Source organism: Pleurodeles waltl, chromosome 4_2 (genome assembly GCF_031143425.1).
Source record: "Pleurodeles waltl isolate 20211129_DDA chromosome 4_2, aPleWal1.hap1.20221129, whole genome shotgun sequence".
Lineage (NCBI taxonomy): Eukaryota > Metazoa > Chordata > Amphibia > Caudata > Salamandridae > Pleurodeles > Pleurodeles waltl.
The window spans coordinates 1,028,375,470-1,028,397,727 of record NC_090443.1 but is presented as its reverse complement, the minus strand read 5'-3'; the positions used below and the strand labels follow the sequence as shown (position 1 = coordinate 1,028,397,727).

Sequence of the window (22,258 nt, the reverse complement as noted above, 5' to 3'; positions counted from 1 at the left end):
TTGTTAGATGAAGCAAATTGTTAGCTTCCGGATATAGGAGGACGTGGCATCGCATGACCTTTTGCCCCACAAACTGCGTCATTTAGGAATCTCACTTTAGTAAATATATTGGTATCAGGTGCGGTGCCCGATTGTCTGACATGACCTGTTTCTCATTCATAGCAAAACTGGTCACATGCATTTCTTTCTTTTGCCTGTGCTAGGACTGTCAGTAATACTCCCCAGGTGTTACTGCCTCCACAGATGGAAACAAACTGATATGATTACAGGAAAGTGACATTACGAGCCAGAAGGAGTCACTATTAACGGAGTTTGTGTCCATCTGCGGGAGGAAGTGACCTCATAGGTATTTTGTCCCGCTATAGAGAAAGACATTCGCAAGACTCGGGTGACTCGAATGGACGTGTTGAATGTTGAATCACTTTGCACGTTGGAGCATGGGCGAAAGGGGTTCAGGATGCATGGACCCTCTCGGTGGAGGGTTACACCAGTAGCAAAAAAGTCATGATGAATATTTGCATCCTCCACACAGCTGCTGGAAATCTGAACAGGAAATGCTGCTGCCTGCAGACCATAACCGGAAGGGACATCATGAGATGCTGCTTCCTGGAGGCTGTAATAGAAAGTGACATTTTGCAGCGGATGGGGCGGTAGATCACATGATCGCCCTACTCCTGACACGTGGTGTTGGATACTGACCCTGCAAGATGTGCAGCTTCTGTGAGCCACCAGAAAGTGATATCCTCTCACACATTTGTGATAACAAATTATTTTAAATATTAGATCCTCTAACCTGTGTACTAATGGGACCTTTGGAAATAACGTGCAGAGAATGTAATATTGCTCCGGAGTCTGTAGTTAGGGAGTTGGTGGTAGCATGTGCCTGAAAGTGACAGTACAAGGTGCTGCTCCCTCCAGACGTTTGAGAGGAGCTACATCTGACATGCTTCTCCCTTAAACTTGTAGTAGAAAATCCCACAACAAGACTCCACATTTCCCAGACTGTCTCCAGGTGTGTCGCTGCTGTACCGCTCCTTCTTCCCCTCCCTTGGTGTAGTATTGGTATTCTTCAAACACATGGCACTACCACAGCTGCTAAATCTAACCTGGGCTCCTTTTATCCCTTTCAGCCGCCATTTACGGCAGAGAATCGGAAGAAGACTATTGAAAAGATACTGAAGGGAAAGCTGTTTTTGCCGCCCTACCTCACCCCAGATGCACGTGACCTCCTGAAAAAGGTATGTCTCCATTGTGTAGATGGACTTTATACAGTCTCATACTCGTGGCCTCCTGAAGAAGCTAGGTCTCCATTGTGCTAGATGGACTTCATACAATCTCATACATGTGACCTTCTGAAGAAGCTAGGTCTCCATTGTGCTAGATGGACTTCATACAATCTCATGCGTGACCTCCTGAAGAAGCTAGGTCTCCATTGTGCTAGATGGACTTCATACAATCTCATACGTGACCTCTTGAAGAAGCTAGGTCTCCATTGTGCTAGATGGACCTCATACAATCTCATACATGTGACTTCCTGAAGAATCTAGGTCTGCATTGTGCTAGATGGACTTCATACAATCTCATGCGTGACCTCCTGAAGAAGCTAGGTCTCCATTGTGCTAGATGGACTTTATACAATTTCATACATGGGACCTCCTCAAGAAGCTAGGTCTCCATTGTGCTAGATGGACATCATACAATCTCATACATGTGACTTCCTGAAGAATCTAGGTCTCCATTGCGCTAGATGGACTTCATACACTCTCATGCGTGACCTCCTGAAGAAGCTAGATCTCCATTGTGCTAGATGGACTTCATACAATCTCATGCGTGACCTCCTGAAGAAGCTAGGTTTCCATTGTGCTAGATGGACTTCATTCAATCTCAAATGTGACCTCTTGAAGAAGCTAGGTCTCCATTGTGCTAGATGGACCTTATGCAATCTCATACATGTGACTTTCTGAAGAAGCTAGGTCTCCATTGTGCTAGATGGACTTCATACAATCTCATGCGTGACCTCCTGAAGAAGCTAGGTCTCCATTGTGCTAGATGGACTTCATACAATCTCATACGTGACCTCCTGAAGAAGCTAGGTCTCCATTGTGCTAGATGGACCTCATGCAATCTCATACATGTGACTTCCTGAAGAAGCTAGGTCTCCATTGTGCTAGACAGACCTTATACAATATCATACATGTGACCTCCAGGAGAAGCTAGGTCTCCATTGTGCTGTTCAGATTTTGTACAGCCATGCCTTCACTTGCTCACTCCAACTTCTTTCTTAGGGAAGTTAAGTAAATACAAGACCGATATTCCTAACATGAGATCTTTGTTAATTCTTCTTGCTTGCAATGGCTGAATCCTGCATTAAGTAAAAAGTTAGTTATTAGTTGCCATCTTGTACTAGATTCCATTCAACACCTGTACACACAAACTGTCCACTTTAATCCTGCAGTCTCGTGCTGGTACCATATTCCACTCCCTACCATGCACAGCCCGCCCCTGACTAACCATTTTTGCCTCATGTCTTAATACTCTACCATCTCCAAAGGGAATACAGTAGACCTGTTGACCTCAGCATCTTCTCTTGAATGATACTCCTGCTAATTATAAAAGCTCCAGACTTTAGTTTCATTTACTATATCCCAACCAGCTACTGCGGTTCAAAGAAAACCTTCCAACACACTCGGGCAAGAACTCAATTCCATGGCTACCACAGCCAAAATAAATGTCCATCACATGTCGCTTAATCTAACTGTGAAGTCCATTGTTCACCCTCACTCCTCCTTGAAACCCAGCATCACGGTACAGTGATAGTCCCAAGAACTTGCTGATTTAAATGGCCCACCTACAAATAATAAAGGAAATGTATAAAAAGCAAACAAAAAGAAAAAAAAAAATCTTTAAGGCATTAAAAGAAAAACGAACATGGTCTGCTCATAGAAACGATCGCCATGACTAAAGCCACCAACCAGAAGACCTTTTTTCAAAACACTCCAACAGTAGAGCCGTATTCACAGCCGTCCGGCACTTTACCGAACACCCTCTAGAACCACAGATCCCTCACTGAGCTGTGAAGTGCACCGTATAGGAATTGTTTGTCACAGTGATAGTCAGTTTGAGGCAATAGATCAACAGTAGGTAGCATGTTCCTAACATCTCGCAGATTGCATCCCAAGGCAAACCCATATGGTCTCCCGTCAAGCTCTACTATTTACAGTCCTTTTCTGACATACTTTCCCCCCAGTACCACCGTATCCAAAGATGACATCCTCCATTGGTACATCCACCACCAGTGTACTGTCAAAGTCACCATCTGAAGCAATATCCGGGTCACCCTCTACCACAGGATCCACACCACCCTCTACATATGCAGGTTGCCCCCTGTAACCGAGTCCTAGTCACCCTGTACAACAGCATCCGGGTCGTCCTGCGCCATCAGACCTGACTTTATGAATTTAACTGTGGGCACATGCTCGTACGAAAGTTCTTTAGTGACTTCAGAGTCACACACCTGAAGGACCTGCCCTAACAAGTACCCTGTAGTATTTGCTGTACCAGATTCTGTTGCCAGGGTGTGTAGTCAATATCTCTGCTGACCATGTCCCTTTTCCTCCTGTCCAGCTCTTGAAGAGGAGTCCAGCCCAGAGATTGGGAGGGGGTCCAGCAGATGCGCTGGACATTCAGGTAGGAAGAACATATGTTTGTGTTTAATAGACGATTTAATGTACCCTGCGAGCGGTGTCATGAAGCCCCCACTGTAGCAGATTAATCGGGTGTGGGAATCACAGTCCTGTGAGATGTAAAACATTTAAATTGATGTTTATGGGACTTTTGACTTTCATTAGAAGCTCCTAAATACCGCTGAAAGGGAATAGTATGTTGGTTCTGTGGGCTGGTGGCTGAGGAAACAAATGGAACCAGAGACCCTAAAAACAAAGGAAGAAGAGGGTGGGGGACAGATGGGCGAATGGATGGATGTTCAGAAAGATGAAGAGGGAGGGAGGGAAGGATGAATGATTGATGGGTATAGAGAATAATGAGAGATGTGTTTGTGGAGATGGATGGACAGATTGAATGGATAGATGGAGATTAGATTGAAAGTAGGGATGGATAGATAAAAGTATAAATGGACCGGTGGGTGGATGTGTGGATGCAGCGATGAGTGAATGGATGAAGAGAAGGGTGGCTGGATGGAAGGTGAAGGATAGACAGATGGGTAGATGGATAAATGAATGGAGAGAATGTTAAATGGATGATGAACAGAAAGACAGCTTTGGAGAAGGACGAGACCATAAAGGAGGGATGGATGTAGAAAGGAAAAATGGATGATGGGATGGTAAGAGACATAAGGTTGATCAAGAGAAGGATGGAAAAACAGAGGAAGTAAAGAAAGGACAGATGGCTACATGGAAAAAGACAGAGTCGAGAATTGGAAGAAAGGAAAATGCAGTCACTCCCCCAGCACTCCATTCCCCCCAAAACAACTGCCTTGCTCACTTGCATCACTCATTCCTCACTCGCTCAGTAGTTCAGATACTTTTTTAAAAATGTTTTTTATTTTTGTTATTTTTCTGTCTACTCCTTTGCGCCCTGTTCAATACCTGACTAGTATTGACAAAGCCTGTAGGTCTGCCTGTATTTTTCTCTGAATGTATATTGGAACACTGAACCTTGTGTAGAGTTGTCTTGTGCATTTGGTTGAAATGTGTGTGTTTGTACTTGGAAGTATAAAACCTCCCCCGATCCCAGCTTCATGTCACATGGCTCCATGTAACCTTGAAAGCCCAGTGGCATCTGGGCAGTCACTCAATAGGTGTCTGAATTACAAGGATTCCTTGGTGTTTGGATTGGTGAAGATCTCCTGTGTGGCTCTCGAGACCCTGCGTCCCTGCCTCGAGTTCCCCAGAGGACACTGAAGGTTTCGAGACCCACTTCAGCATACACCACAATCACACAAATTCACTGGAGGTACAGTTTAACATGGATTGAGACCCAGAGCAGGGGTTTGTAGTCCTAGAGACACCCCATGTACACCAATTATTTGTCCAGTGTGACGACTGCGAAGCCTGTAAAATTGCACTTTTGCAGCCCCTGGTCTGAGCGCTACATATTTGTGATTCTGAGGGGATCCAGTTCTGCCCTTTCTTAACCCTCTGTAGGATTTATGTCTTTATGTTGGTTACAAATCAGCATTTGTGAATCCTTGTGTTTACCTGCACGGCACATTAAAGTTGGCAACACTTGTTTCATGTAGCAGTTGTTTGCAGAAAGAGGGAAGCAGGCTACATGGAGATACTGTTTTGCCCAAATTCACCACATCTGGTCTATTGCTCCAACCTGGTATAAAACTCAGGATTCCTTGTTATGACGCAGCCTACTTTGCTAATAGAACAGCCATTCCATAATGTCGAAGCAAGGAGCTTGTGATGCATCATGAGCCAAACAAATGTGCTTAAGGGCACTTCAGTGGCACCCACTTAGAGTGAAAAGCTAAATCTTAGTGCCATGCACAAAGCCAAAAAACTGGCACCCTATTCAAACTAAGCCCAGGACTTTGATACTTTTTCTGTGTCTGTTTGGATAATCTAGCACTGCTAAAGCATCCACTATGAAGTAACCTCTTAGGTTGAGCTTGCAGTCCGCGCACATGCGCGGTCACTTGGTGACCTATTGTGGTTAAAAAATAAACCTCTAGAAAGGGGCCTTTAGGCCTCGCATTACATACAATTCCTTTATTTATTTATTTATTTTTTTATTTATTTTTTTTTAACTGTTTTTTTTTACTTTTGATTTTTACAACCATAGCATCCAGGCCCAGGGAACAGTAAAAGCAGAAATACGGCATAGTATTAAGCATTAAGACAACACCAATATCACACAGACATTCTTTGTGCAGATATAGAGTTGGGACAGCAGTACTACAACGTATCTTACGTAAAGACCCTACAGGTGTAAGGGGAGTTTGTGCCATGCAGATAGGGGATTATGCCCTTGGAACAGTCGCGTCTGGTGTCCCCTGGCGTGCAGCCGATTGATAGACCACTATTATGGTATGTTGTGTGTCCGCCAGACCGTGGGAGGCCCTCCAGGGCCCCCCAAACCTTATTAATTTCCGTGGGCAGCCACGGGCCACATAGGTCACTTTCTCTGCCATCAAGTAGAGATCCATACTCGCCCTCAATTCTATCACTGTTGGGGGCTCTGAGGGTTCCCAGTGTTTCGCTACATCTTGCTTGGCCACCAATAAACCCAGGTTACTAAAAGAAAAAGCTTGGAGCGTGGCAGGTCTCCGTTCGCGGGAATACCCAGGAGCACGTAGCATGGGTCAGTCGGCATGTGTGCTTCCAGCACCTCTCCCAGTTCCTTTAAAATCCTAGACCAATAGCTTTGATTATTCAGACAAGCCCCTCCTCCCACGGCGCAAGCAGGATGGATCTGAAGCTCTCCCCATTATATGTAGCCTTGCCCTGTCATAATAGATCCTATGCAGGATTTTGAAGTGGATGAATCGCAGTCGGATGCAGACGGCTACCTCTTGTGCGTGCATTAGGGCAGCATCTGTCAGTGTCGTCCAGGGGTCCCAGGTCACCCTTCCATCTTTCTTTCAACCGCCCAAGTTTATCAGGCATTTTATTGTTCAGGGTTTTATATATCCAGGATATTCCCTTCCCTTGTCTTCTTTTTGGCTCAGGAGGAGCCTCCCTTCCAATAGGCCGTACTCCGGGAGTCCCTCGGTATCCAGATTTTCTACCTGCCATACATGCAGTAAGCAAGTGTAGTGGAAGCGTTGCGTCTGTGAAAGTTGGTACTCTCGCGCCAGAGTAGCGAAGGTCTTGAGCGTTCCACTGTGTATAAAGGTTCCCCAGTTTAGTGATACCTATTTTGTCCCACGCCTGAAATCCCTTCAGTTTATCCAGTTCCCACAGGTAAGTGCCCTCCCATAGCGGGGTTTGTCTTGTACCAACCTATCCTTCGTGTTGCCTTATGCCATGCTTCTATTGTTAGTTGCGTGGGAAGCAAGAGTGACTGCATTCCCCTTCCCCCATAGAAGTAATGTACATGTGATTGACGTGTAAAGTGGCTTCTCTCCAGCATATACATAGGGTGATCCTCGGGAGCGTGCGCTCAATCATTTACCGCTATAAGGTGAGCGGCCCAGTAGTAGGATCTAAGATCTGGCAAAGCGATCCCCCCCATTGTAGGGGTTGCGCTGGAGGGCCTGCAGGGAGATCCTGGGATGCTTCCCATCCCATAGGAATTTACGTACCACGCTATCTATTTTATTAAAGATGTCCTCGGGTAAGTGTGCTTCGATACTTTGGAGTATATCAGTTTCGGGAGAGAGATCATCATATATAATGCTGCTCTTCCAAATAAAGTTAGGGGGAGCTTCCCCCACCTGTCCATGTTGCTCTGACAGGATCCTCAGGATATTTCTATTTAATCGCTTGTTTTGGTCAAGCGTTACATAGATTCCCAAATACTTAAAGCCTTCCTCCTCTATGCGCTACCTATCTAGGGGGTTTATCTGCTTGTGACAATACCTACCCGCCCTCTTCCCCCCCCCCCCCACTCGATAGAGGCATGACTTGGCCCAGTTAATTTTGTACCAAAGAAAAAAGGGGAGAGGGCCCCCCTATATCTAACACCCCAAGGGGACAGAGCACCGTGACACAGTGAAAGAGAAAAGCTCCCCAAGGAGATAAAGCCGTTCAACACACAATCACAAACATTCAATCACTCCAATGATCAATCTCAAATAAGGAATCTATTAAAAATAGGATTTTCTTACTAGCATAATCTTAGTTTAACATGAACTCCAGTTTACATGCACATATACATGTTTTCACACTGGTTTGATGTCTTCAACCCAACATAGCTGTTCAGTCATCACCGTATACAGCCATTCAAACAGGAGATTCACTAGAGAATTGATGCCTTTGACCCAGATGCTCGCCACCTAAAATGCGGGTGTTCTAAAAGTTCCTCTTTCTAATTTGCATAGTTGGAGGCTTACCCAAATAGTTATATAAAAACATAGACTGTGGAACTCTTGACAGTCCTACGTCAGTGCCATTGTGTTTGTGGGATGGCTCTGGTTGTGGTGCTTAGTTGTCCTTCATCTGTTTCAGTTGTTTCGGCCCTTGGGTGCATGGAAAGCTTGTATTTATTAGAAATGCAGGGCTTTGCAGTGACCCTGAGTACATGTGCGTTTAGTGCCTTCAGTTTAGGGCCTCTCACCAGATTATCAGTCTGTGTACTTCCCATTTGCTGTTGTGTAGCAGTACATGGCTCTCAGCACAGCCCCCTTCAAACAGATCTCTCTAAGAGTCCTCATCTGTATAACACCACCTTAGGCTTGAACTCTTACCTAGGTATCCCTTCTACACAGTCCCTCTCAAGTGAGCTGTCTTCCTAGTACAGAGATTCTGGCGTGGTCCACCCAACGGAGCGGGCTAGACCTGTCAATTTCAAGGTACAACTGAGGTGGTACTGTTTAATGTGGAAGTAGCTGTGTTATGACCTTGGTGAATTCTAATTACTAAAATAACAAGCATTGGCAAAGTCAGTCGATCTCACCTATGATTTTGCCAGTTTTTTAGCCATGTTGCACAGCACCCCTCTTGCTATGCAACATGGTTGAAAGTGTAAAAAAGTGCTGTGGCGCAGTCAACGCTGGCTGTGTCATAGCAATGTAAAAAAAAAACTTTCAACTATGCTGCGCAGCAGCCATACAGCTGTGCAACATTGCTAAAAACATTAAAAAGCCAAATAGAAGCGCTAGTTGGCTTTATCAGTGTTTGCTTTACAATGTTGCACAGCTGTGTGGCTGCTGTGCAGCATGGTCGAAAGCAAAAAAGAGCTTATAAAGCGTCAGCATTGACTGCATCGTAGCATTCTTTTGTTTTTTACTTTTAGCCATGCTGCACAGCAGCTGCGCTGAAGCTAGCTGGGTTGTGTTCCTATATTGGAACAAGCGTCTCACTTGCACATCAGCAGTCTCTCTTTTTACATTGGTAGTCACCAAGTAAGTATTTTGAGACTAATCACCTGAACATATTTGCTCCATATTATCACATATTTACCTAATCAAAGACGTCACGATTAGGCTGTCCTTTGAAAAGCACTAGAAAAGTTAAGCGCTATCAGAAATAGGACGCCATGAGAAATAATGACGAATAGAGAATGTTTCTGCCCCAAGACTGTGCTTGTCAGAAAGAGTGCCCATCTGTAATTAAATGGCAGTGGAATCCCGGCTGGTGGATGTACCCTGCTAGAAGAACTCCCATCTTCAGTATATGCCAGGAGTTGAATGCCCAAGTTTAGTATATGCCAGGAGACTAATGCCCATCTGCAGTGATGTGCCAGGGAACTAACCCTCCTCTGCAGTACTGTGCCAGGAGAATAATTCCCAAGACTAGTATATGTCAGGAGAATAATGCCCGCCCATCTGAAGTGCTGTGCCGGGGAGGGGGCAGTTTCCACCTGCAGTATGTGCTGGAGAATAATGCCCATCTGCAATGCTGTGTCAGGGCACTAATGCCCATCTGGAATGCTGAGCCATTTTGCTAATGCCAATCTTCAGTATGCACAGGAGTATTATACCAATCTGCAGTGCTATGCCAGAGGACTAATGCCCACCTGCAGTGCTATGCCAGAGTACTAAGGCACATCTGCACTGCTGTGCCAGCAGGCTAATGCCCATCTGCAGTAACATGCCAGGAGAATAATGCCTATTTGCAGTGCTGTGCCAGGAGGTTGATGATGTGCTTCTGTAATTTCCAAGGGCTGTAAATAACAGATGCTACACATTTTATGGTACACAATTAACTGACATTGGAAGGACACAAGAGTCTACATTGCAGGGATTTAAACTTGTGACCGTCTGTTGCTGCCATTTCTCAGTGGCAGACGTTTAACTCTTAGGAATCCTGCCGGATCGGCTTATAGTGGTAAGTAACACTAAGTCTCCTGAATGTGCAGTGACAGTTCACAGTCATCCTGATTTAGTGGTGCGCGGTAGGCCATGCTCGTGAGGAAGTGGGCATTAAAATGCTGCACAAGGTACCCATGTGCCTGATGAAGGATATCCCTTTGAATTCCTGTGGCAAGAGAATGCCCTCTGCCCTCATCCCAAATTCTCCGCCAGAATGAAGACACTCCCCAGATTCATAACACAGTACTGCCCATGTTTGTTTTCTTGGAAGTGAAACGTCTTCCCATCAATTACTGCTCCTTCAGCACTCTGCTGCTACAATTTTATAGTCCCCTGATGGGGGATTTGTGCCAGTCTGCCACAATCCCTCCATCAGGGTGCTATCAAGTTATAGCAGTACCCTGCCACAACCCCCCCATGCAGGGTGGCATGAAATGTCCATCCTGCGTGGTACCATGACAAGCCTGTGAGGGGAAATGACTTAAATTGGCACCCGCTCTGGGGCTCCTTCATGGGTGTGGCAGTGGCAGTGGCAGCAGCACACCACAGGCTCCTCGAGCATCTTAAGAGCGACAGGTGGACGACTCCGGCTGCACAGTCCTGGTGGCAGTTGAGACCACGTAGGGTGGATGAACCCTCTTCTTCATGGACAGTGAGGTGTTCCAATAAGACAATGTTATTCTGCCTTGCCGAAAACAAAAAAAGGCCATAAGGGCCCATCTCGTATGGCCACATATGTCATAATAAGGTTGCCATTTCAGCTTTTTGTAAAAAAAGAAAATGTACAGATTCAAAAATGCATAGTGGTAAAAGGAGTGGCCCGATAGTTAATTGCACCTGCCCAGTCCTCCTAAAATGTAAAATCAGACAGTGAAAAAAGGGCAGAGAGGTGAGTCGCTGAGGACCATGGATTCCCTGAAAAATGAAATGAAAAAGAAAACAAATGAGATTCGGAGGGGTGGTAGAAACAACAGAAAAGTTAGAGGGAGGACAAAGTGGATAGCAACATAGGGAGCGTGGGGGTGTAAGGGATGAAGAAACACATAAGAGAGCAAAAGAACACATGCACGTCCATGGAGTGCTGAAGGAAACACAAAAACGTAGTTCGCTGAATAGTGGTCGTGTAAGGATTCAAGAAAGGCGCAAAAGTTGATGAGATGATGCTTGTAATAACTCTAACCAATGGCAATCGCTCGGGGTTGCATTCCAGTCCATCAAGGTTTTTCCCGTCCGTGCTACCTCCGGTTAGACCCAGCCGTATGCACATCAGTCTTGGTCCTGCTCCAATAAGAACAGTCCACCCCGAATTGCTAGGCCAGGTCCTCCTTGAACCAGAACATAAGCAACCCAAGACTGGTTTCAGCATGATTCAGTCGGGTGTAGTTTGGCTGCAATGGCACAGTAAGTAAGGGATCCACGATATCGGACATGCCATATATGTTCTGTGTACACTTTGGGCACCCAACAGTTCTTTATCAGTCACATATGGTATTACACGTTTGCATTTACCTCTTGTTTAAGGGTTACCAGACTTTAGCCCAACTGGTCTTTCCTTTAGTTTTCTTCTTAGCAAAATTCATTGCATGTATAAACGTGTGATATCAATACGTCTGTAGAAAAACAAGATTCCACACTATAGTCCTAAAGCCATTTATCCTGAGCCAAGAGGATTGTTTTACATGTTTCCAGTTGCATCATCTTTAGATGACCTGGCTTTGTTAACTCCCTGATTTTGGTTGGAGCCTAACTTAGTTTCTTCGTGAATGACATTACTCTTAAGCTGCTTTTTCTTGGGCGGAAACCCCATAAACTCTCTACCACTTCCACTGGGCCACTGTCAGATATTTGTAACATAGATGGCTTTATGGTGTGGTCGACTTTCTGCTGGTGTGGGAGTGGCCCCTTCTCCGCTAACCCAAAGGTTCTCACCAAGATTAATTTTGAGCACTTCATTAAAAATGCTTGGTGGAACCCGCTTCCATGCCTGCCTGCCTCCTCAGCTTTATTATATTTCTCATAGAGGTTTCTTAAGAAGAACAAAAACACAAATAGCCCTCCCTTGATGCAGATCTCCTCCCAGCACAGGGTGCCATTTCTGATTTTCCTGCCTGGGTCAGCTGTGGCTTGCCTGATGTATTTGGGCAGTAACCATGACCCAACACAGTGTTGTGGGTCTTATGACGTTCACTAGCTGCGCTGTAGTGGATAGACCACCAGTTAAGTTCCCACTAGTTAAACCAGCAGAGGCTCAGCCAGTGGAAACGGAGTAATTCTGCCGCTTCAAAATGGGGTACGGCAACAGAAAGTTTGGCATAGAGGGCGAACTGCTGACTTATCAAAATCTAAATGACATCATTGACATAGAAGACTTACATTAAGTGTAAATGTCCACAGTGGCAACAATTCTTGTTCTGCCTTTGCCGAGCGCTTACTTGGCCTTGATTATGTTATTTGGGGAGTTTAGTCTCGCGGTATGAGTGCATAGGAATCTGTCGCCTGCTAGTGTCTTGAGAGCACAAGTATATCTGGAGCTCTGTGCTTTGGTGTGCTGATGAGGCATACTGACACCTGAAAACAAGATTTTTTCTGATCCCAAATATTAGATATTGGGATCATGGTCTGCATAACAATCTGCGATAGTCTAAGACCCAAAATAAGTAACTAACATTTTACATTCCACTGCTCTCCTCCAAAAAACCCTTCTGTCTATGTGATGCAGTCTCAATCAGGGAACTTAGGAGCGTAGTGACTAGGCAGGAAAATAATCAATTTTACGTACATTCTTCCTCAGAAACATCCCTTTTTCCGTCATACAAACTGGGACGAGCTGCTGGCCAGAAGCATTGACCCGCCCTTCAAACCGTACCTGGTGAGTATTTTAGCTGATCTGTTGTGGAGGCCAGTGATTCTCTTAAAAGCACTGCAATCCTTTGTCTCGTCAGTCTTTTTCCGCCTCACTCTCTGGTTCTACTTCTCCACTCCCCGGCATTTATTCTTACATTTGTTCGTACGTTGTTCCTCTGATTCTCCATCAAGTAGCTCATTTATCTTCTGCATCACTTTGCTGTTTTCGTTCCTGTCTGTCTTTTTATTTCTTGCCTCTGCTACACTCTCTAATATTTTTCTTGTGCTTCCACTTGCTCTGCAGAAATTATGCCACATACTTCCTCCTTTCATCCAATATTTCCTTCCCTCCACCTCCCTTTCTCCTCTGTCCCTCACTGTTTTTTCTCCTTTCCTTCCCAACTTCCACAGTGTAAGTTTTATCCATATTCTTTTGTTTTCCTGTCCAGCAATCAGATGATGATGTGAGTCAGTTTGACACGCGATTTACACGCCAGACTCCTGTGGATAGTCCAGATGACTGCACCATCAGTGAAAGTGCCAACCAAGCTTTCCTGGTAAGGACTCTTCTTCACTGAGCTTCCGGTTTTTGTCCCAGGAGTTATGTCATTTATTTTATTTGATACTTCAGAGTGATGATAACCCTCACTGAGGAGGCGGGATGAGGCCATCAATCTGAGGTGGATCAATATGGGATCTTTGGAACAGATTTTGAAAGATCACTGTAGAAGCTCATAAAAGAAGTTCAGCTGAAGGGGGGCTATAGTTATGCTCCTATACCAACAGCGCCACAATTACCCAGTGTTAGTTACACAACAATACCAACTCCTTGTTGCTGATCCACTGGTCAGGACCTCATGAATGGCTTTCCAGGTGACATCACTTTACATTATCAGTGGCATCACTGTTGTTGCCACATATGACATCAGCCCTCATAGGCTATGTAGGTTAAAAGAATGGAAATATCAGTTTTCTTCCTCACCCACATTTTTTGGAGGGTAGATTATGGCAATGCAACTCAAGTAATAGTTATTCACAGACACCAGATGGAGTTGTGCAATTCAGTTGGCAGTACCAATGTCAAAAAGTAGATGTCATCACACCGAATAAAAAGAGAAGGAATGCTGCTGCCCTTCCACTCACAAGGAATAGATACTCACAGGCATCCAGTGGAATTGTAAAGTGGTCTTCTCGTGCTCTGGAACTAGAAGTCTTTGCAGGGAGTGTGGTGAGAAAAAGGCTGCAGCAGGCCCACTTACAAGTGGAAAATATCCTTACGGGTATTAATAGCAGTTGTGAGGCCGCAGTAGCCCTGTTGTCACATAGATGTCCTGGCAGGTACTTTGCAGCAACAAGGCAATATTTCTGCTACCACTAATCAAATGTGAAAAAGTGCAGCTGTTTGCAGCTTAATATAATTGGGGAATTCCTGTGGCTTTTAGGGTTATCGATCATACCTGTCAACAGAGTTCTATGTTCGGAATACAAATGTGTATGTGTCCGTATGTTCGATGGCATGTGTAGCTGCAAATACACATGCTTTGCATAGCTCGCCATCTTTGTTGCTGCGTCCTGCTTAAGAGGTCCACTAGTTGGTTGTGTATCCCTGGGATATACTCTGCTAATAGCTGAATGCTACTGTGACTCGTCCATTTCCAAATTGTTTGCGCCATAAGGGACAATTGAGACGAATGTGTGCCCCCCCTGTTTCTGCAGATAATACATTGTTGTCATGTTGTCTGTCCTTAGTAACACTGTCTTGTGTGTGATCTGTGGCTGGAATGCTTTGAGTGCTAAGAAGACTGCTAGCAATTCCGAGTGGTTTATGTGGGAAGTCTGCTGAACTGAGTCCCATTCTCCCTGTATTGTAAGATTGTTGAGATGGGCTCCCCAACCTGTCATTGATGCATCTGTAGTGAGTATGGTCTGTGGCACAGGGTCCTGAAATGGCCACCCTTTTGATAAGTTGGTGTGATTCCACCATTGCAGAGAGTTTTAAGTCTGGCAGTCCATCAACACTAGATCATGAAGTTGACCCTGTGCCTGAGACCATTGTTGTGAGAGACACTGTTGCAGGGGTCTCATGTTTAGACATACATTGGGCACTATTGATATGCAGAATGCCATCATTCCCAATAACTTCATGATAAACCTTACTGTGTACGTTTGATTGAATTGTAACTGGGATATGAGACTGTGCGATGCTTGAATTCGTTGTGGATTCGGGTAGGCTAATGCTGAGTGTTCAGAATTGCTCCCAGATATGGTTGTATTTGCACTGGCTGAAGGTGAGACTTCTAGTAATTGATTGTGAACCCTAGACTGTGTAGGGTATCGATTGTGTATTGTGTGTGTGGTTGACAGGTTTGAATGGTGCTGGCTTTTATGAACCAGTCGTCCAGAAAGGGAAAGACATGTATATACTGTCTTCTGGGGTGTGCTGCAACCACTGCAAAGCATTTGGTGAATACCCTTGGTGTTGTTACTCGGAAGGGTAGCACTTTGAATTGGTAGTGCTTGCCAGCTATCACAAACCTCAAGTATTTGCGGTGTGCTGGATGTATGGGAATATGGAAGTAAGCATCTTTTAGATCTAATGCTGTCATGTAGTCTTGTTTTTGTAACAAAGGGATGACATCCTGAAGAGTGACCATGTGGAAAGGCTCTGAGAGAATATACTGATGAGAGGTATGAGATCGAGGATTGGTCTGAGAGTGCCATCCTTTTTTGGTATGAGGAAGTATAGAGAATATACTTCTGTTCCTTGTTGATTGATGGGTACTGCCTCTATTGCACCTTTGAGTAGAAGAGATTCTACCTCTTGTTTTAGCAGAACATTGTGTTCCGGAGAAAGCCTGTGTGAACGACGGGGAATGTTTGGTGGAGTGGAGATGAGTTCTAGACAATCACCATTGTGGATAATTGACAGTACCCATTGATCTGGTGTAATTTGTTGCCAATGACGGTGGGAATGTTGCAGTCTTCCTCCCACAGGAGATGTGTGGGGATGCAGGGGAAGTCACTGCTTTGATGAGGTGGAGGCACCTCTTGTGGCAGCGGATTTGCCCCTAGTTCTGAAATTGTGTCCTCTATAGGAGCCCCTGAAAGATCCCCTGGAATAATATTGTTGTCCCTGTTTTTGTTGGGACGTAGAGGCCTCTGATGTTTGGGGTTTAAAACTTCCTCTGAATTGAGGTTCATGAAAAGTGCCCCGAAAAGGTGTTGTGTAAAGGGCTCCAATGGCCTTTGCTGTATCCGGAGTCCTTTAATTTCTCAATGGTGGTATCAACCTCAGGTCCAATAGTTGCTGTTTATTAAATGGCATATTAAGTACCGCTTGTTGTATTTCAGGTTTAAATCCTGAGGACCGCAACCAAGCATGCCTCTTGATCATGATACTAGTGTTAATTCCCCTAGCTGCGGTGTCAACTGCGTCTAGTGCGGATCTAATCTGATTGTTGCAGTAGCTTGTCCTTCTGCCACTACCCGCTGTGCTCTTTTTTGGTGTTCCGGAGGGAGGAATTGAAGGAACTCCTGTAGCTCATCCCAATGTGCCCTATCATACGTGGCTAAAAGAGCTTGGGTGCTGGCAAATCTCCACTGATTTGCAGCTTGAGTCGCCACTCTTTTGCCTGCTGCATCGAATTTGCGGCTTTCTTTATCAGGGGGAGGAGCATCCCCCGTGGACTGACTGTTTGCCCTTTTTCTAGCTGCACTGACCACAAAGGAATCAGGTGGCAATTTCTGTTATATAAAGACTGGGTCAGATGGTGCAGCTTATATTTTTATCAACCCTAGCCTTTGCTGGCTCTTTAAAAATGTCATCAGCATGTTTTAACATACCTGGTAACATTGGCAAACATTGGTATTGCCTATGTGTAGAGGAAAGAGTGTTGAATAAGAAATCCTCGTCTATGGGTTCTGAGTGCATCTGTACATTGTGGTATGTGGCTTCTCTGGAAATGACCTGATTATAGGCCGTGGTGTCTTCCGGTGGAGATGGCCATGTGGGATAAGGATAAGGATAAGGATCAGGGTCATTAGATGGAATTGGGTCAGAATCATACATGTCCCATGGTTCCATGTTATAAGTATTGTAACCCATATAATCCCCATGTACGGAGACAGGAGATGGTGGTGGTGGTGGAGAAGAGTGAAGGAAAGGCGAATGCGGTGGAGAAGGCTGATGCAATGTCTTTGGCTTTTCCTTGGGCTTAAATATGTTTGCCGGTGAAGGGCCAGTTTCCAAACTTTGTTAGAATGCTAGTTTCCTCTTTGTTACAGGAGGAGATGCAATACTCTTCCCTGTAACTTTTTGGATCTGTATTCTCCTTTGCTTATGGTCCATGACCTCAAGAATTGGTCTAATGCCTGTTTCATCTGTTTCCTGTTCTCGAGATGGAACCGGTTTGCTTCCCACCAATGAATGCTCCGAAAGCTTGGTGATAGAATGCTTTAAGCGGGCCAAAAATGTGGTTTCAGCAGTAGATAAAAGTTTTTTCGGCCCAGAAGAGGAGCTTGGATGTTTCGGCTCAGAAGAGGAGCATGGAGGTTTTGGCTCCGATGTGGTATGTAGCCATCTCGGTTCCAAAGTGGAAGCCTTCATCTTTCGATTCGATGTCAAAACAGACATGGTAGCCTGTTCAGCGGAGTGAGTTTTGGCCTTTTTCAGAGCCGAACCAGAGGGTCAATCGACGATATGTAGTTTCCGGGTCGAACCATGGCCAGCAAGCAGTGGTGGACCCAAGGCCTTTTGTGACTTTTCAATCTGTTTTTGATGGGAAAGGGCTGGTGTATTCATGTACTGCGCTGCAGGAACAGTTTGGCTGTCCCCTTCTGAGTCACGGTCGGAGTCACAGTCTGGGATGGAGACTGCAATCTGTGCCTGTTCCTCACCAAAGATGTTGGGCGTTTGTTCCGTCGACTTCGATGCCATCTCTAGCCATCTTGTTCTTCGATCCCGTAAGGTCTTCTTGGATCGGAAGGATTGGCACGCCTCGCAGGTCTCTTCTTTGTGGTCAAGAGAGAGGCAGAGGTTACACACAGTGCTGGTCAGTGTAGGAGAACTTGGCGTTGCACCAAGGGCAGAATCGAAATGGAGTCTGATCCATGAGCCTGTGACGCAGTTGGCCTGAGAAGGCCCGAGAAGGGCGCGGGCGCCCGAAAGGGCATTTAATCGATCCCAATGCTACAATTGGATCGAGTGTAGTCAGAAATGCATTCGAAAAATTATACAGACGTTAAAGGAAAAGATAGAGAAGTTCAGATAGTACCGAACCGAGATCTACTGGAACAAGAGGGAACATGTCCAAACCCGACAGCGGAAAGAAAACAATCTAACAAAGGACTCGATGCCCATGTGCACTATCACCGAGAGGAGGAGTCACTAAATCCTGTGACTCAAAAAAGCTTCTTCGAAGAAAAACAACGTGTAACATTCTGAGCCTAAACACTAGATGGAGAGCTATGCAAAGCATGAGAATCTGCAGCACTACATGCCACGAACAGATGTACACTGGGAAAGTGACATTTTCCATATTGTTTACAAATCAGATGCAGATTTATCAAATGGGCAGAAATGTAACAATGGAGGTCACTTTTGGAAAGATGTATATGAATTCCCCATGCTCAGTTGTGCTCTCATCTTTAGCAAAACTGTCGGACACATTTACACCAAACTAGGCATGAGGACAGAGCTTGCGCCAGAACATATCCCTTTTGTTCTTTGGTGCAAACCCTATTTCTGAGTTATTTCAAAGATAAAGGAAAACTAATTCATTAATAATAAATGTGGCTGTACTGCTAATTTTGTCCAAGCTTGTTCCCTAACATATTATTCAATCAAACATAATTTTTGATTTGTTTAGAGGTCTGTGATCCCGCCCAAATATGATTGACTGAAAGAATAGCTGAGATTTTCTGTCTCGGTCTACAAAATCACACAAAGACCGCTATCTGTGACTGCATGCTGGAACAAGTTTGGCTCTGGTCATATACTCCTGACCTGTCAATGTAGGAATAAAATGTCCTATCTCTTCCCTAAAAACAAAAAATAGGGGACCAGTACTTGATGTGCAGACCTAAACACGCAGAGCCGCTTACTAAAAAAAATGATCACAATCATCTGTGGTCCGTAGACATTAAAAATGATTCACAGACCACAACATGCCATTACAGAGACTGCAAGCATTCATGACCTGCAGACCATGCTTTTTTTAAAAACTGCATTCATCATTATAGTGAATGCAATTGCTAATCATTTGCAAAAAAATATATATTTATTAGGGGTGGGCGGAACGTGTGGGGATACATATAATCACGAGTTCCACCAGCAGGGGAAAAATATGCACACTATGCTCCAATTCAGCGCCAGTAGCGCAAGCAGCACTCAACAATCAGCATGAATGGATGCAGTCATTCAAGTTGATTTTGCTGCCGCTCGAGTAGAAAGTCTACTTGAGCAGCAGCAGCTCTATCAGAGAAGCAGCCCTCTGACCGCGACCTCCCACGGAGAAAATCACGTTGTGGGAAACCAAATCTCTCTTGTGCTTACGTTCCAGGAGCCCTGCCGGAAAAAATTCCGACAGCCTGCGATTAACCGAATTTGGCTGGAACTCCGCGCTACATAATTAATGCAGATTTGCCAAATTCTGCCAATTCCACAGGCGGAATTCTGCCCACCATGTGCACAATTTATATTAAGAGACATTATTGCTGAACTAAAAAAACACTATAAACCCTGAAATTGTCCAGTAATTATCAACACCAGCAAAACCATAATCCACACTCTGATTATCTGGAATGTAAAATGTAATGTAATGAGGTGTGTTAGAGTGTAGTGGTGCTGGTAAAAACTCCCACATTTCAATGTTTTTTTTAGTTTGTATATCTCAGCCATATAGCCCATTAGTGTATTTTGTTTAATTGAATTTTACCTTCACACACATGTATAAGTAATCCATAGTGCGAGGTTCATAGCTTGATGGTTTTTCTTGTGCTTATCATTTACAGAATCCCTAGTCCGCAGCCCCGTGTATGTTTATCTGATTACTGCTTCAGGCTATGTTTCCTGCCCTGTGAGCAGATTAATGATGTTTGAACACCAATCTCTTCTTAGTTTCCCAGTGATTAAGCTGCTGCACTATTTCATTTTATTTTTATTTTTTATTGCAATCATATGCTATAAAAATAAAAAAGGTAACCTACAGCCACCTAAACTTGGCAGCCATATGCTTTGCGATAACATTTTTAATTTTAAAAATAAATGAATCCTTGCAAATAATTGCAATAGAAGAGCACTGGTATTTCCCTAGCATGTGTACTTTAAACATGTTTAGACATTTTTAATTTTACTTCACATCAGAGGTAATAGGGTTACTGCTAAGGCAAAGGAAATGTACTAAGGGATTTGAAATACTGTTAATAGGACACAATACGCCTGATTTAGAACTTGGCGGACGGGTGCAAGGTACTTCACACAGGTAAGTATGGAACTTTGAATTAAAGCAGTAGTACACACAGTATAGGTTAAAATGGCAATAAGCTATTTTAAAAGTGGACACTGCAAAAATCAACAGTTCCTGGGGGAGGTAAGTTTTGTTAAGTTTCTCAGGTAAGTAAAGCACTTACACAATCAGTCTCCTGGGCATAGGCAGCCCACCGTTGGGGGTTTAAGGCAACCCCAAAGTCACCTCACCAGCAACACAGGGCCGGTCAGGTGCACAGGTCAAAGGAGGGCCCAAAACACATTGGCCCCTATGGAGAACAGGGGTGCTTCGGTTCCGGTCTGCTGGCAGGTAAGTACCTGTGTCCTCGGGGAGCAGACCATGAGGGTTTTGAAGAGCACTGGGGGGGGGGACTGGGGGGGCACCAACAGGCACACAAAACACACCCTCAGCGGCACAGGGGCGGCCGAGTGCAGTGTGCAAAGTAGGCGTCAGGTTTGCTATAGGAAGCAATGAGGGGACCCGGGGGTCACTTACGCTATGCAGGCAGGGCACAGGGAGGCTTCTCGGGCCAGCCACTGACTGGACTAGGAAGAGGGCCGCCTGCTGGTCACTCCTGTACTGGAGGTTGGTTCTTCTCGGTCCTGGGGGCTGGCGGTGCAGTGCTTGGTCCAGGCGTCGGGTTCCTTGGTACCAGGCAGTCTCGGTCAGGGGTAGCCTCTGGATCCTCTCTGCAGGCATAGCTGCAGGGGTTCAGGGGGGGTTGACTCAGGTTACTCACGTTGTCACAGTCGTCTGGGAGTCCTCTCTGCAGTGTTTGTTCTCTGGAGCTCGAGCCGGGGGCGTCAGGTGCCGAGTGAGAAGTCGCACGCTTCCGGCGAGAAGGGAGAGTTCTTTCAAAGTTGCTTTAAAGTTGCAAAAATTTTGCAGGTTGTGACCAGTGGCGCTGCTCTTGGGAGTTTCTTGATCCTTCGTGTTCAGGGCAGTCCTCTGAGTCCTCAGAGGTCGCTGGTCCCTGTCTGATGCATCGCTGTGCAGGTTCTTTGAGTCTGGAGACAGGCCGGTAGGGCTGGGGCCAAGGCAGTTGTCGTCTGTCGTATCTGCGGGGCTTTGAGGTCAGCAGTCCTTCTTCTTTGTGTCGGTTGCAGGAATCTGATTTCCTGGGTTCAGGGTCTCCCCTAAATACTGAATTTAGGTGTGTGTTTAGGTCTGGGGGACAGTAGCCAATGGCTACTGTCCTTGAGGGTGGCTACACCCTCCTTGTGCCTCCTCCTCGAGGGGAGGAGGGCACATCCCTATTCCTATTGGGGAAATCCTCCAAAGCCAAGATGGAGGATTTCTAAAGGCAGGGGTCACCTCCGATCAGGGCACCTTAGGGGCTGTCCTGACTGGTAGGTGACTCCTCCTTGTTTTTCTCATTATCTCCTCTGGACTTTCCACCTGTGTCCAGGGAGCAGGCAGCTCCACTAGCTGGAGTGCCCTGGGGCATTGTAACACGAAGCCTGAGCCTTTGAGGCTCACTGCTAGGTGTTACAGTTCCTGCAGGGGAGAGGTGTTAAGCACCTCCACCCAGTGCAGGCTTTGTTTCTGGCCTCAGAGAGCACAAAGGCTCTCACCCCAGGGGGTCAGAAACTCGTCTCTGTGACAGGCTGGCACAGACCAGTCAGTCCTGCACTGAAGGATTGGGAATAATACAGGGGGCATCTTCTGAGATACCCTCTGTGTGGATTTTTAAATAAATCCAGCACTGGCATCAGTGTGGGTTTATTATTCTGACAAGTTTGATACCAAACTTCCCAGTATTCAGTGTAGCGATTATGGAGCTGTGGAGTTCTATTTGACACACTCCCTGACCATATACTTAATATGGCCACATTGTACTTACAATGTCTAAGAATAGACTTAGTCACTGTAGGGGCATATTGCTCATGCAGCTATACCCTCACCTGTGGTATAATGCACCCTGCCTTAGGGCTGTAAGGCCTGCTAGAGGGGTGACTTAGCTATGCCACAGGCAGTATTTTGTGTG

At 45.4% G+C, this 22,258-nt stretch overlaps 1 protein-coding gene across 2 annotated transcripts in view; it reads left to right on the top strand.

Moving 5' to 3' along the window:
* RPS6KB2 (ribosomal protein S6 kinase B2) overlaps positions 1-22,258 on the top strand; it is an 81,181-nt gene that overhangs the window by 42,361 nt on the left and 16,562 nt on the right. For both annotated transcript variants that reach the window (XM_069232926.1, XM_069232925.1), the window contains exons 10-13: positions 1,131-1,238; positions 3,625-3,687; positions 12,732-12,809; positions 13,234-13,341. In XM_069232926.1, coding sequence (XP_069089027.1) covers positions 1,131-1,238; positions 3,625-3,687; positions 12,732-12,809; positions 13,234-13,341 — 357 coding nt within the window. The remainder of the gene's footprint in view (positions 1-1,130; positions 1,239-3,624; positions 3,688-12,731; positions 12,810-13,233; positions 13,342-22,258) is intronic.